This window comes from Clinocottus analis, unplaced genomic scaffold, assembly GCF_023055335.1.
Source record: "Clinocottus analis isolate CAN_PGR_092001 unplaced genomic scaffold, fCliAna1.0.p SCAF_16, whole genome shotgun sequence".
In the NCBI taxonomy this organism is placed as follows: domain Eukaryota; kingdom Metazoa; phylum Chordata; class Actinopteri; order Perciformes; family Cottidae; genus Clinocottus; species Clinocottus analis.
Window position 1 is genome coordinate 12,358,075 of NW_027175887.1, and position 16,375 is coordinate 12,374,449.

Sequence of the window (16,375 nt, forward strand, 5' to 3'; positions counted from 1 at the left end):
ACGGTGGTGGAAAGATCAGCGCCTGGCAAACATCTTACTGTAGATCTGAATGCCAAAACGTAAACGGACTGTACAAAACGAAACAAGAACGAATCAAGGTCACAATTCTGACTGTATATTTTTGTATATTCTAATAATTTACCTAGAAATAGTACAGGAAACAGCATTGCTTTGTCATATAACTGCGGTCACTCAAACCTATTTTAATAGAGGGAGCTACATTGTGTCTGAAACTGCCAAATTGTTCTGAAAAGTTCTGCAGCATGTTGACCAATTCCTCAACCCTGCTGTGCTTTTTATGTGGCTGCATCTTGTACACAGCGCTGGACTCAGTGGTGGAGTCCTACGGAGAGATTAATGCCACACAAACAAGCAACACACATTATGAGAATACGCGAGGCTTGGACAGACAGAGACACAGAGGGGGGCATGTACGGCTCGGCCAGGGGGCTGACAAGCCTGTGGCTCCTTGACGGGCTGTGATTGGTTAATAATTGATTGTGGGAGTGCATAATTGATGGACCACTTGTGCCAAAGTCTCTCACAGAGAATACAGAGATAGTGGCTGAGGGAGAGAGTGGTAGAAAAATAAAAGAAAGGAAGGGTGGGGAAAGATTGGGAGTTGGGCGAAAAAAGCAGACTGATGAGAACAGAGGGACTTTAGGGAAGTGGAAACACAGACTTAAAAAAGAAGCAGTCAACATTGAGGACAAGAAGAAGGAGATAGTGTGGGGGAGTGCTGGAGATGGACTGCATCCAAAAAAGAAGACTAGCTGCTAATTAATGACATTGCTTAATTGCTCTATTCTCCAAAGCAACATGGGAATTGCCAAGAAAGAAGGGTAAGGGAGGGGCTGGGCTGTTGGGAGCACTGAAGCGAAGTCAAGTCAGCAAGAGAGAGAGACAAATAGGGAGGACAGACGAAAAAGACGCCATTGCGTCGCGCCTGCACACAAACTACACACAGGACTCACTGGTAGTAATAGAGACGGGTTGCAAAATGTTACCTTGAGTGTCATCTCGCTCACAAAGATGGCAGTAAAGATGTAGTTGGAGATGGTGAGAAAGACTCTTTCCTGGACCAAACATGGGGAAGGAGAGAGAGTTAGACAGAAAGAAGCGATGGCGCAATAACGGAAGTAAAATCATACCTCCAGCATCTTTAAGATAATGCAATTCAATGTGTTTTTGGAGAATACATGAAGCTATCACAAAAAAAAGGGCGACAGACAGGAGCTTTAAGGCACAGATTCATATTTCAGAGGAACTTACCAAGCTGCCCTGCAGTATCTTGGGCCTCTCCAGAGCGACTGTAATGCAGTTGGAGAAGATGAAGGCCAACACCACATAGTCAAACAGCTTATGGGCTATGATGGACTGGCATATCTGTCTGAATCTGTAGCAGGGGAAGAGAGGAAAAGAAAAGAGAGGAGAGCAAGAATGAGTTGAAGATGAATAAAGGAAGGTAGAAAGCAAAAAGTTGATGAATAGAGATCTACCACTCTGCATAGACACATTGTAAAGACTTCCATCCAATCAGAATGGTTGCCAAGTCCCCTGATAGTGCAAGGGAGTTCCCTTACATCTTGGTGAATAAATAGCCTCATTCATCCCCTGTTTACATTGCTCCTAATTCAAAACAAATTACATTAACAACACTCTATGAGGCACCAGACTCCTGAGTACAATGCTCTTTTGGGAGAGCAGAATAAAGAGATGAGAGAGAAACAGTCCAAGACACAGAGAGACACAGAGAGACACAGAGAGAGACAGAGAGACAGAGAGAGAGAGAGAGAGAGAGAGAGAGAGAGAGAGAGAGAGAGAGAGAGAGAGAGAGAGAGAGAGAGAGATGGGGCATATAAATAGTGAATATGCATTTCAAACCTTAACATGTGACACTGTGCAGTGCCAAAACGCAATTAAATATCTTTGCCGCAGTGTTTATTGGAATGGATGAAAAGAAATAGAATGAATCCAATGGGAGAGGATTGTATTTTGGAACAAGCACGGGGACAGTTCAATGCCTTTTATTAAACAGTTTCTATTTAAACTTCAGATTTCAACACAGCATCGCTACATGTTATTGTAGAATGTAATGGATTGTATTAAATTCACCCCCTGAGGTCCGTTTCTTGCTCTCCAACATAAGGCAAGAAAATATCAACAGGGCAGTGATCAATACTCTGATGTAGTCCTTCTCTGTGGAAGCTTGGCAACCTGTCCTTTCTATTGATGAGGTGAAGACCGGAATCTGCCCACCCATCCTTGATATTGTTTTGATGAAACACGTCCTGCGGCCAGACGATTATGTCTGTGTGAGAGGCTGCCGGAGTCTTTGGCTACGAAACAGCTCGCATTTGGCGGCACAATTTTGATGCAGACAATCACTGAGTGCGCTGGAGAGTTGATTGAAAGTGAAAAAGGAAAAGGGGTTTCGGGGTGTTAAAGTGACTCACTTGTTCTGTGGGGAGAATAGGAAGACAGACCAGTCCTCTCTGGACTCACACCACTCTGGTTTGTACGCTTCTAACATCTTCTGGACGCGGAAGCACAAGCTCTGCAACACACATATCAACACACACATCATGGCATGCACCCAAACACCCAAACACACACAGAGCCTATACAACATGCACAAAATAATAATAATAATAACAAACCGCCTGTTCAGACTCCCCATTTAAATTATTTACGAAAGTGAAACACTTCTATAGCAACAGCTTGGAGCATCCTCCGACATTACCATCTGTATAACGCCCCCCCCCCCCCTCGCACCCCCCTTCCTCCCCGCTGTCTAAATAGTCCTTTCTAATTAACCTTGTTTCTCTCATACACAGACTTGTTTACAATGAAAACAACGGGACTCCCACGAGACCCAGGTGATAGGGAGTGCGGGCTTCATACAAACTACTTGAAAATCCTACACAAGAGAGCCGGAGATTACCGCACGTGTAACATCTTGTACTTTAACAACAAAAGCTAATGGTTCGGTTATTGGGAATCACGAGCTTACATTGTGGTTCTTTGTTCTTTTTAGACGCTGTTACAGACCGTCTTAAGGACGCTTATCTGAATCAGTGTAATTGGGAGTATCATAGGGAAGTTGTATGATTACTCCACTTACTCATCAGCCTTTTCCTAATGCTTTTATTCCCTCCCGCACACACGAAACGGTAACTTACATATTCAATGTCATCGTCGAGGTCCTCGCGGTCCTTGCTGCGTGTGTTAACCTGTGGGAAGACGTCGGCCATCAGCTGGCTCTGGGGGTTTGCCCCTCCGGCTTGTTCAGTGTGGTGTCGAGGAGGCAGCTGGAGAAGCTGAGACAAAGGAGTCTTCCCATTGCAGTCCTGGTGCACCCCTCCTAAGACACCCAGAGTGTCGAGCCCACCGCCAACTCCACCGCCGCCTCCACCACCTCCGATAACCATCCCCCTGTGGAGCGCATGGAGCGTAATTGGGGGCAGCGAGAGGTGTGGCAGGGGTGGAGGTCCCGGGACCTGCAGCAGGTGGGGCAGCTCCAGCGATAGAGCTCTGCGGTCCCTCCTCGGTACAAAGTGGCCCGGTAGCATCGGGTGAGGAAGGTGAAGAGAGTTCGGCGCAACAGCGGGAGGAGAGAGGAGAGACTCCTCCTCATCCTGGTTAAGATGATGGAGGTGGCGGCGCGGCGACGAAGAGGCACGGGGACCCCGGATACGAAGGCTCCCTCCGACTACTCCGCCAAGACCTCCCAGGCCGTAGCCGTAGAAGGGCCTTGCAGAGGTGGGGGTGAAAGCTGGACTCGCGGAGGGAGACGAGGAGGAGCATGGGCGGCATCCTCCCAGGCTGTTCCAGCTGGAACGACGGGCCCACAAGGCCTGAGGGTGGGGAGGCAGTGGGCGACCCCAGTTGTGATAACTTCGACCTGGAAACTGAGAAAGAGAGGGAGGAGTTTGTTTCATAGCCTGCACTGTGTGTCTGAGCCACACTCTGGAGCGGCTCTGGCAGTCCGGACTACAAACAAAAATAAACAGCGCCAATCCAATGACCCCCACACGTCTCACTATAACAAATAACATGATGACATTGTTGCAGCAAATGATGGTCCTTGTCAAAGATATTTCCTATAAAAATAGATTCCAAAAGTCTTTTCCACTTACAATTGCCCTCTGCTCCAAGTTGGCCCGACCAAGAGAAATAACACTGTTCTTCCTGGAGCCGAGGGCAAAGGTCAACCTCTCTCCTGGAAACAGACCGTGCGGAAGTGCGGACAAGTCCAGGTGGCCATTTGGGGTCAGTGTAGAGATCTTTGGGTCTATAAGAAGGTCGGAGTGGAGAGGAGACAAAAGAAAAGGGACAAGTGGTGATAAAAGAAGGGAGGAGGAGAGATAATATGGACAAACGGGATAAACAGTTTAAGAAAAAAAAGGAAGCATTAAACAAGCCCTTCCCTCCTTCTGTTGCATAACACGGCACACTCCATCACGTTACAACATTAACGTCCTAAAACAATGTTATGGCCGGCTCAGAGAGGCAGAGGAAGGATTAATTTACACTAAATCACCTTAGAGGAGTCAGAGAGGAGCTCGTAAGGATGAAAGAGAGGAATATCTGCCAGTGCTTTGTCCTCTCTCTAACATCTTTTAGTGGAATTGGTCTCCAGGAACGATCAACTTTCCAAATGCTTTTCTTTTCAGGTAAGCTGACATTTAAAAAGGCACATTTGGGCTCAGGAGGACCACAATCAGACATCATCAGAGGCCTCCCTAATGTGCTGCTGAATGCTACTCTATACTGCAAGATGCTTTTGCTGATTCCTGGGGAGTTCACTTTTGTTTTGCCTACAGGCTGAAGAGGGGAAGATGGAGACGTGACATCTGGCGTGCATTATTTAAAGCTGGTACAGCTTATATTTCTGCTAGAAAAAGATAGTTAGGAATGTTTGCTGTGAAAACAACAATTTTAATGCAGTCGGCACAATGAAACGGCTGATAGTGCTGAATGGCTAAATGTCTGGAGGCCTTAAAAACACATATATGATAGTACACCTTTTACCAGTCAGACTGAAGGAGGCAAATATGTGAGATTATAAAGCTGGGACCAATTCTGCATGTTTTCAATTCTGTTGGAATATGATTTCAGGAGTGAGATGAAATTCAATCTTTATTAATAAACAACAAAAGCCCCGAAAGGCATTTTAATACCTGAGAGATGCAGAGAGTCTTTCTGCTTATCATTCTCCTCAAAATTACAGGAAGACCTGTCATCGTCTGAGTAGGAGCGGTTTGCATCACCCTACATGGCAAAGAGGGAGGAGATGAACGGGTGAGAGACAAAGATAGACACAGGAGGAAAATGGGAGGGATGGGGGGACACATCAAGGAAGAGGAGACGTAATGGAAGATGAAGGAAGAGTAAGGAGCAGAAAGTAGTTGAACGTGTAGAAATAATGACCCATCACAAGCTAATTTAAATAGTAACCGCCAATCATCTTCTCTCCTAATTATCAAACTATCTGAGGGGCAATTTTCTCCAAAGCCCAGCTGGTTTATTTCACTCATCAAATCTAGCTCTCAAACACTGAGGTTCAATTGTAACCCATTTTATCCATACAGTATATATACAGTTTGCTTTTTAACAGGGACTCTCTGTCTGAGAACCGGCCATCTGAACTCCTTTACACTTAGCGGGTGTATTGATGAAAACACAGGAGCATGCAGAGTCTCTGTTCTCTGATTTATATAAGTGCTGTCATTAAGACTATATGCCTATTTTGGAATTTCATACATCCGGTGAGTGTATTTCACTGGTGAATGACCAAGTAGCCGCACTTTGCTGTGTTTCTGGGTGTGACACAACTATGCAGGCAGGTGTATTGCTGAGGAGCCTGAGAAGTGTTGTGTTGGTCAAGTGTGAAGTAGTTTGATGAGCGGTTCCCCAGAAAGCTGCAAACGGCAAGACCACAGGCTCAGCCCGGTCTAAAGAGGTTTTGCAGGGGCACTGCATTCGTTTATTTAACATATGACTGATTGTGTCACATTCTCAGCGTATTGCAAAACATACAAAATAGAACTACATGACATGATTATATAGCTTTTCCTTATATTACATTTGGTTTTTATCTTTTGCAAAGTTGCATACCATCCAATGCCCTAAATCAGTACGTCTTACCTCAGCTTGGAAACCCTCAACCAAGATGGCAACCAGCAAATTGAAGAGCACATAGTTTCCAAATGTCATAAGAGCTACAAAGTAGAGAGCGGCACAGGGCGAGGTGGATGCCATCCCATTGTACAGCACCATGTTCCAGTCCTCCTGAGTCAGAATCTACAGAAAACACAAACACAAATAACAGATAGTACATACACCCCCCCCAAAAAAACACCCATTTGACAGCAGACTTAATCAAGTTGTGAAACTAAAGTTTTGAAAGTGCGTGTTTGTGTGTGTTTAACCTGAAAGACGGTGACAATGGCCCAGAGCAGAGAGTCAAAGTTCTTCCTGTCGGGCACTGTGTCCCCTGCATCCGTCTTCAGACTGAACTTACAACCAAAGATATGCATCCCCAGGATACTGCAATACAGGAGGAGATTTGTCGTGTGATTCAGCCAAACGTGCTGTCATAGTATGTCACGGGCTTCATGACATACTTAAATGACAGCTGTAGACAATGGAAGGAATTATGGCATTGGATATAAAAATAGACAAAGTAACAGAAATAGTATACATTTAGAGATGATTAAAAGCTATAGAACAAACCTGTACACACTCACACATGTATGTAAATGACACATATGGCATACACAGATGCTGTACATAAACATATCTTAAGACTATTACAATCTTGTATTTCTGTTTCATTCCAAGCTTTACGTGTCTGTCTTTCCCTCCCTCCCTCCCTCCGCTCTTTTCCTTCTACCTGCACCCATCTGTTTGCTGTCACCAAGGGACTATGAAACCCAGACGACTCATTCATCGCAGCATTCTTTAGGGGTTTATGAGAGGTTTTAAAAGTTGATGTCTTAGCCGAGAGGTACTTTACATTAACTGCTCCCTAAAAGTTACAGGGGCGAGATGTGGAGGCAAAAATGCTACTTGCTCAGCAGCATTAGCTGGTTTAAACCTCTGATGCCATCTGTCTTACTGCTGCGCTGCAGGGTAACGGGGCTGGGATCAGGTAAGCATACACACATGCACGTTAAGCATTACCCTGCTGTGGAGTTCATATCTATCAAATAAAGATGAGTTTACAATTACAATAAATTATGAAATAACAATGATACTGTTCACATTATCTTCATTATTGGTGGTCGCCCAAGGAGGTGGAACTGGAGGGAAAACAGAGTAAGGTGTGTGTGTGTGTGTGTGTGCTGTGAGAAGGAAACAAGATGTGGGTTCAGGTTAATGATTATGTTTTTGTTAATTGCAGTTTTCAGCATCTGCATTGCAATAATCACTTAGATGCAATGTTGAAGGCTGTGTTGGGAATATTGAGAGAATCATTTTGAAATATGAGGACAACTCTCCCTCTGTTAGATTTCACAGTTGGCACAGTGGAATGATTGGATGGGTTTTACTGAATCCATGCAAGGCTGATGGTTCCTTGCTAACTATCTTTACAGTCAAAACTAAAGATATTCATATTCTATTTAAATCAAACTAATCTACCAAAAACTCCGTTGGAATATGAGCTGACAGTTTAATAGTTATGTTTTTCTGTTATCATTGTTTTTTGGCCCGAGGCCTATCTGTCTAATTTAGTGGAAATTCAAAAGTTTATTGTAATCAAAAATACTGCTGACAGACAAACGATATAAGGTGCTTATAACTTTCATGGGAGAAGTAATCCTGGAGAAGGAGGCAGGTCAAAGAGAAAAGCCTCGACACAGCCGAGGATACAATTTGGGGCAAAAATGATGTGGAACTCCAATAATTGCAAGTTAATCCTATTATTTTGCACAAACTGTGGCCTCCGGCTATGACTGCCTCCACCAAGATCAGCTACTATGTTCGACTTAATCTGCTGGTATTCTATCACTGCGTGTTTTTTATTTATTCAAAGGTTTTGGAGTGTCAACAAAACAGACTGTCTGAGACTGTTAACTGTCAGGCAGAGTCCTGCCCAGTGCACACGGAGGACACAAAGGCATGCACACACAGTCCCCAACTTCACAATTCATGTTGACACTTTCCTGCCCTCTCAGTGTCTTACTGATGTATTTTCAGAGCCATATTCCACATAAATACATGGCCCTGTGCCCCTCTGTTACCTGAAGATGAAGATGAAGAGCATAAGCAGCATACAGAACGTGGCCACGTTGTCCATAGTCTTCATCAGCACAACCAGCTGCCGCCTCAGTGCAGGCATGAACCTCACTAGCTTAATGACCCTCAGCAGCCTGAAGGTCCTGAGCACTGACAGACCGCCGTCTGCCTGACCAATGATCTCACACACACTGCATGTGTTGAGCCGGGTGGACATGTGTGTCAAACAAAGAGAGAGAGAAAAGGGGAGGAAGACGAAATTGAAACATTTTGAAATGGGTGGAGTAAAACATTTGCAATGCTATAATGATGGAAGGTAGGGAGAGGAAGATTTGAAAAAAGAAATACAAATAATAGAAATTGGAAGGGCCAGATTAGAGAAGATAACTGGGATGAGTTGGTCCTTAATACTGAATAAAACACTGATAAATAGTAGAATCTATACTGGTTTGAGACTGAATATTCCAGCATATTACGCATGTTATTCCCATTCGCAGTTCATATAGTAAACATTTGTCACATGAACAAGTTGTGTGGTTTAATGCTAAACTCCATGGAGAATACAGCAAAACAAGGAAAATCTGATAGTAAAAACTAGATTAGATTAAATCTTTATACAAAAGCTCTCATTTAATTCCACTGGCATGATTTGAAGCTCAAAATCTAAGGCTCTCCAGTTATCTCTTAATCATTAAATGGCAGCACGCTCCACCTGCTGACAAGCCAACTTAACATTTGGCAAATCATTTTGTTTGCAGACCTGATGATGACAATGATGCCATCAAAGATGTTATAGGGATTCCTCAAGTACTCAAAGAAGCCAAAAGCAGTCAGCTTCAGGATCATCTCCAGGGTGAACATGCTGGTGAAGACAATGTTGCAGATCTCCAGGACATTGGTCAGCTGATCGGGCTGCATGGCGGGGTCACAGAAACAGGAAAACAAAATGAGAAAAACACCAATTAACATGTGGGAAACAGTTGGGCAAAGAGTGGTAGGCAACATCTAAGAGGGGTATGAGACGCACACGTTCCGGGTTAAAAACAGGGCGATGATATCCACGGAGAGGCAGGTACAGACGAAGAGATCAAAACACGGCTGATATTTAAACCACTGCTTTGCAATCACTGCTGCCGCAACAAAAGATGCTGGTGCCACCGCGGAAACATTTGTGTACGCATCACATTTCTCTGCCTGTGTTGAAAAGGCTGTCACTCAAACTGTCAAGTCACTTGAAAAGAAAATTCTTTCCTTCCTGGCAAAGAAAATTAACGCACACACCTTATCTTAGATGGGCGACAGACAGAGAGGAAGGGAAGAGACCGAAACAGGCAAACTATTTCTTTTTCTTCCCTTTCTTTGCACAGATATTTATGTAAACTTGTAACGCGAACGTCATATTAGAAACAAAACAAAACAATTTGACAGTATATATATATATATATATATATATATATATATATATATATATATATATATATATATATATATATATATATAAACACAAAAGAAAGAAATATAACACAAAAGAAAGAAACACACGCGCCAGTCAATCTCAGATTTATTTTCATTCGTATGTGTATTGTGTGTGTGTGTGTGTGTGTGTGTGTGTGCACAAGCAGACTCGCTTCATGAAGATATACTTGCTGTGTGTGAATGTGTGTTATGCACGATATGGATCAGATGCCTTCTCTGATACCCCTTGAATTTCAGTTTCAAAGCCGGTGGAGAAATAGCCAGCTCGCCGTGCCAAAGTTAGCAAACCGTGTCAGAGGAAAACACACTCTCAGCTCTCCCCCTCCTCTAATCCGCTTTTTCTCCCAATCTATCTCCATCCCTCTAAGTTCTCTCTCCCCTTTTTTTTCCTCTTTCAGAGTCTCATTATCTTGCAGACACATCTCTACCCAATCAATATCTTCCTGTCGATCAGAGGAGGGAGAACGGTTGAGGAAGAACCCGCCTGAAGGAGAAACCGAGGAGCACAGCAAAGGGATTGTTTAGGGGTAGATGATGACATGATGGAGGAGAGGAGAGGGAAATACTCGATGAGAGGGGAGAAAAAGTATGATTCACGAGGTTGGAGACCTTATCTTAGTACGGTAGCGCACCACTTCTAAACAATTTATTCATTATACAAAATATATATATATATGTTTATATATTAATAATGTGTTCCCTTAGTACCTTTTACCTTCAACCTTGACCTACGATTTATTGCTATTGACAGAACCATCACAGCTCTTGGTTCCACAGTTTAAATCAGACAAAATACCATCAATCCTCCCTCTCCTTTCTGTTTTTCTCCTTCTTGACCCATTATCTGTCATTTCCTAACCCCATTTCTCCTCTTGTCGTTCTACCTGTGTTCCCCAAAGTCAAATGTTCCCTAAATATTCCGTCTTCTAAATAATATATTATCCTCCCATACACACATACCTCTCCCTGTTTCTTTTTTGTATGCCTTCAGTCAGTGAGTGAATGTTGCTTGAATATGAATGCACGACCAACAACCTACAAACCTGCATTTCAAGTTGCCAATTTCTTTTTCACACAGAGATGTCCAGACACAAACAGACACAACAAGAATGCAAATAGCAGCTCATCTTTAAATGTGCTCACGTGCAACATCATTTGATGACTAAGTGAGTTAAATTCAAACACAAATATGAAAAAAAAAACAGCTTTGAGAGTCAAAGACCACCGGAGGGAAAATATGCAAGGCCATACCTTCGCAGAACAACATTATTATTTTCATTTGAAACCACACACTCTCGACGTGAACCTTTCCCTTAAGCAGGGTGTGGTGCGAGTAAGGAGGCCCTGTGGTTAGTTGGTTTTCGAGCAGAAGCACATCAGCTTCAGAGTTCCTGTTTTAGAAAACAATTGCAAGTCGGAAGACTTTTCGCTGCCGAGCAGAAACACACTTGTATCACTGCTTCTGTGTCAGCCGTGGAAATTGTGGCGGGAGAGACAGACTCGAGAGACAGAGAGAGAAAAAGCGTCTGCGAGCGTGTGCATGAAAATGTGTTTGTGCGTTTCTGCATACGTGCCTTCTTTGAAACGCACACACTTACACCCTCACACACACACACACACAATCACGCAGGGAATTGAGCTGGAATCTGCTGTGTAACGGGAGTCTGCTTCGCTCTTCCCGTCTCACTCGTCTCCTCCTCTTCCTTTCCCCCTCCCCGCAACCCTTGTTTTATTTTTAGAGTCTTCAGAGATGAGAGAAAGCAACTACTCTGTACGCTGTCAAAGAGTGCGTGGGTGGATGAGAGAGAGAAGTGGGGAGACGGAGGATGGAACTGAGGGAGGTAACAGAGTCAGACAGTAGAGACACTTGGGGTAAGGAGGGAAGGACGGAAGGGGGGAAGACAGCGAGGAACAAAGAAGCAAATGGGGGAAGGATGCATGCAAAGGAAAGGTGCACAGAGGGATTTATGGAGAGAATAAGGGCATAGAAGTGGAAGTAAAATTAGCAAGGTGGGAGAAGGCGGGGCGGGTGGAATGGCATGATTTCAGAGAGAGAAATGAAGGAAAAAGAAAAAGCAGCTTGTGTATGTACCTGCATTAGTTCCGGTTGGTGCATACACACAAATATAACACATATATTTGTTTATATGCTGCACACACTGGACACAAATGGTTGGTGCACACTTGCATGTGCTTGTATATTCATGCGAGCATGTGTAGTGTTGGCAAGCTTCTCCCTCTCTCTCAGACACCTGCCTTGTCTGTCTCCGAGGAGCCTGGCCAATGTTAAAAGCCAGCTTGGTTTTGTCTGCCGCTAGGCTAAATGTTTACACCTCTGTCAGGAAGCTGCATGGGAGTGATGCTCCACTCCCACACTCATCCCTCCGCATGTCATCTGCTATTATGATATTTCGAGTAGCAAGGCTTCATCAGCAGTGATGGCGGTTTATCTGCTGAGGCCGAGGTAATACGTGGGAGTGAGAAATGATTACGCTAACCGATCAATTTACAATGTGTAGTATGTCAGTCTAGGAATATTAACAGCAAATGCATTTGCTGACAATGAAGGTAAGGACCATTGCATTCATCAATATCCAACACATTCACTATCTTTGGCCAATTACAATTATCTGAAAATTGTTGACAAACACAGCATACTCCTCTCTAGTGCATTGTAATTGCATTGACAGTGTCAGTAACAATGTTTATCTGATAAAATAAACTATATCATCTCACCTGGTTATGATGCTCGATGCCCATACTGATAGTGTTGATGAGTATAGCGATCATTATGCCCCTGCTGAAGTACTTGCTCTCTACAATGCCCCAAAGTTTCCTCCTCATGTCATTCCAAACGTCTTTACAATGTCCAAAGCATGTCCTCTTCCTCTTCTTCTCTCCATCTCCTTTCTCCTCGAGGTGGTTCTCATCCTTGCTGGTCTCTTTCACTGCGTCCTCCTCATGTTCCTCCCCGTTGGTGGAGTCTCCCACCGCCCTCGCCCCCTCTTTCAGTGATAATGCACATATAGGGCAGTCCTCGGGGTTCTGAGGGACAGCCAGACTGATGGAGTTAGCGAGCGGCTGAGAGCCGTTGTCTTGCTTGTTCTGGTGCGGACATTGGGATGCTAGAGAGATGGGAAGAAGAAAGAAAAAAAAAGAGACTATATGTGCACTTTAATTTATGATTCAGATGCTCTTTTGTGGTGCAAAAAAAAACTGGATGCAACAGTTGCAAAAGTTTAAAAATTGTATTTTGGCCAGAACAGTGTCACTTCGTTGGTGGCCATAACATATTACATCTAACTTACCGTCTATAGAAGTACACGATCAAGACAGGTCGCCACAATGTCGACATATTCACATGTCATTGGCCCTCCTACTTACTTTTTGGGTGCCTGGGATGATGCCGCTCTCCGTTCACGTTCCCTCCACCGCGCCTGTTGCCCCTGCCTCCTCCAGCTGGCGGGGGTTTGCCCCTCAGCTGGTAGTAGAAAGCTGCCGATCTCCTCTTAGCCTTGCGGAGGACGTGGCACACCAGCTGGAAGAGCTCCTCGTAGCAATCTCCTGGCTCCGCCATGCTGGCCAGGGTGGAGGATGACAGGCACTGTGCCCTTTGCTCCTGCATCAGCTGGTGTTCCCGCTGTTTCGTCTCCGAGAACTGGGTGGCGATAACCACCAGGCACAGGTTTATCATGAAGAATGAACCGATCTGGATGGATGCAGAACAAGAAACAAAAAGTTACACACTGTATGGAGGTGGGACTTGTTGGGTGTGTCAAAATGTAACAGTGAGGTAAAGTGATTGCAAACAACAGAACATTACTGGTGGGATTAAGAGCTTCTATCAAGTCCGAAGAACAACTTGTTCTGTAGAAAAGAAAGTTGTTAAACAGTGAGTGCAGGAATCAAGATTAAACAAACTTAACCCAGAGGCGAGCCAAACTAAAACAATAAGAACTAGTGCAGTGTCTTGTTTAAATAACCAGACTTTGGCTTTGGTTTAAGAAACATGAAATATGTAAAGAATTGTGATTTCCCAATGGTAAATATAGACTTCAAGCTCTCACACTGGCTGATTCTAACACTGTTTGCTAATCCCCCTGTAGAAATGATACGCATGTTAAATGTCTCTGAGGGCCGGCTTCCCACCAAACCGAGGCTGATGGGAGTCGACAGACAGAACCAACACAAGCCCAAAGCACAGTTCAGCATCCGGCGATCACTCACTTCTTTCATTCTCTGACTTGTCCCTCCCAACTCTACTCCAACTCATCTTTCTTTACTATTCTGCCATGCTGCACAAAGTTACTTTGCCCATCAGTAAATCTTTATTTGTTACTCTTTTTTTTTTTGACAAAACAGCTTTTGTTTTTTGGAAGTGAGGGTTGGAGGGATCGTAGCAAGAGCATAGTGGATGGTACGTGCACGGCCGACTCTTTTAGTGGCAGTAATGGGGATCCCTACAGGACAGCTGAAATTACTTTCATTGGACGAATCTGAGCTGGATAAGGAACAATGATTAGATCAATATCCGCTAATGCTGAACAAGTCAAAAAGCGTACTTGGTAGCTTGTAGCAGATTCTCAGTTTTGTTCATTTACAGATCCGTACATGTTTTGCTGTTTCTCCTCGGACGAAGCCCTCAAACAGACACATATCAACAACACACACAGACGGACATATGCATCTACGAGGCCAAAACATCTGGCGCTGGAAGACTCAATTAAACATGCACAGATATAAAACTTCAGACTTAATGACCGTCCACCTATAGACTTTCATCCAGAATGATCAAAGATGCAGGGCAAGGACTGGAGAAGCTGGGAGGAATGAAAAAAGGGAGCAAATCCAGAGATAGAGAGAAGAAACATAGCAGGGAGGTAGAAAGGGAGGAGAGATGCCCATCTGTGTCCTGTGGGTCAAACAGGTCTGCAGGTGTGTGGGCCTTTGATTTCCCTCCAGGCTTGCTTCTGTGTGTGTGTGTGTGTGTGTGTGTGTGTGTGTGTGTGTGTGTGTGTGTGTGTGTGTGGACAGTATCCAGTGATTCTGATCAGTAGACAGCTTTGCGCATAATCAGGGAGGGCAGTCCAATATCACGCACTCAGATGATCGCTGCATTATGCATGCATGCAAACACACACACGTACGTACGTTCTCACTCACACTGACAAAAGGACGTGTGATCACACACTCACGTACACAAATTAGGATGGCAGGCTTACTTTACAACAAATTGCATGTGTCTATGTGATTCCATACAGCAGCTGTCACATACATTTATGTGTATACATACTCTCTTTTTCACACACACAAACACCTTCCTAATAACTGCCCTCGCTGAGCTCTAAATCACTTTAATCCATTTACTCACACTCTTCAATGTGACACCAATAAAGCACTTGACAGTATATCAAGTGTCGGGCAGATATAGTTGAGACTCTGTCTGACACTGTGGAGGTCAACTTGAGTTTTGTACCTGGGAACAAAAGCTTACGGGATCAACTAACAAGCTTAAAGCACGGGGCGCTGTAACTTCATAATGACAAAACACACGCACACAAAGAAACAGAATAACTACACAACGAAAGAATGAGTCAAGGTGACCCTCACTGTGTGAACAACACATTTGGGACTCATGAAAGTGCCTGACGGAAAACTTTTTGTAGTATGAGTAACACTTCTATGGCGTCTTTGACTACGAGTTGACGAACAGACTGGAGCTTTGCACGGAGGCTCAAAAGGAGCCGCCATCTGTCAATCAATCATGTTCGCAAAGGCAGCAGCGTGTCAGCTGTGGAGCTCTGAATAATAAACTTCTTTGGTCAGCCCTCACAGCCTAAATGTAACAAATACAAAGTTTGACTTCAGATCAGGATGTAATCAATCAAGTTCAATGTTATGTGTTCTGACCGGGTTATGACTATAACTGAGAAGTGGGGCGAAACAATCCACGGGCCATGAGATTGCGATCAATGTAGCAGCATAAACCCGATTACACAGTGACTCCATGTCAACTATCTTTTGGTGCCAAAAGGTGTTTACACTGGGAGTGTCACCCTCAGATCAGCTCTGCTGCCAATGTGACGATGCCAATAATCTCCACATCATAATGAGCACTATGTGGTGGTGACAAAGTCGGTGGATGTTTTGTCGGTCGTGCACTCTTTTAAAGTGTGGTTCCTTTTCAATATATTCTCGTGGGGAAATTGTTCGGTGAGCTTGTGACTGATTGGTGTATTCACTTACCCTCCATTCATTAACTCTCACTTGTCTTTCTTTAATATCATTTTGCAGTTCTCCTCTCACCTCATTTCCACTCTGGTATTTTTTTTTTTTTTATCTCACCTTCAAGCTTTACAAAAGACTGCATGTCTGTTTCTTATTGTGTTCACCTGCTGGTGGGAAACCTCTGGGACTTTTATTGTACGCCTGCTGCTCCAGAGCGACTGAATGCAGGATTTGCAGACAGCCAATGGCATATGAATGCAGAATTAAAGAACCTTTATTGTGCCATCATCTGGCATAGCACACAAAAAGCTGATCGAGCTCTTACACACAGTGTGCAGACATCATTTTTGTCTTTTGGATAAACATTTTCTCGTCCACTTTAACTCCTCTTCTCCGCCTTTTTTCCAACTCATCACCAAAGAAAGAT

The 16,375-nt window shown here is 44.0% G+C and overlaps 1 protein-coding gene across 5 annotated transcripts in view; it reads right to left on the minus strand.

The window, feature by feature from the left end:
• Window positions 1-16,375, minus strand: part of cacna1ia (calcium voltage-gated channel subunit alpha1 Ia) — a 135,929-nt gene that overhangs the window by 31,450 nt on the left and 88,104 nt on the right. For all 5 annotated transcript variants that reach the window (XM_068578811.1, XM_068578810.1, XM_068578808.1 and 2 more), the window contains exons 9-20: window positions 13,105-13,429; window positions 12,457-12,845; window positions 9,005-9,156; window positions 8,250-8,435; window positions 6,435-6,552; window positions 6,151-6,306; window positions 5,184-5,274; window positions 4,140-4,294; window positions 3,183-3,911; window positions 2,457-2,557; window positions 1,273-1,396; window positions 1,008-1,076 (exon numbers count right to left, since the gene is read on the minus strand). In XM_068578811.1, the coding sequence (XP_068434912.1) occupies window positions 1,008-1,076; window positions 1,273-1,396; window positions 2,457-2,557; window positions 3,183-3,911; window positions 4,140-4,294; window positions 5,184-5,274; window positions 6,151-6,306; window positions 6,435-6,552; window positions 8,250-8,435; window positions 9,005-9,156; window positions 12,457-12,845; window positions 13,105-13,429 (2,595 nt within the window). The remainder of the gene's footprint in view (window positions 1-1,007; window positions 1,077-1,272; window positions 1,397-2,456; window positions 2,558-3,182; window positions 3,912-4,139; window positions 4,295-5,183; window positions 5,275-6,150; window positions 6,307-6,434; window positions 6,553-8,249; window positions 8,436-9,004; window positions 9,157-12,456; window positions 12,846-13,104; window positions 13,430-16,375) is intronic.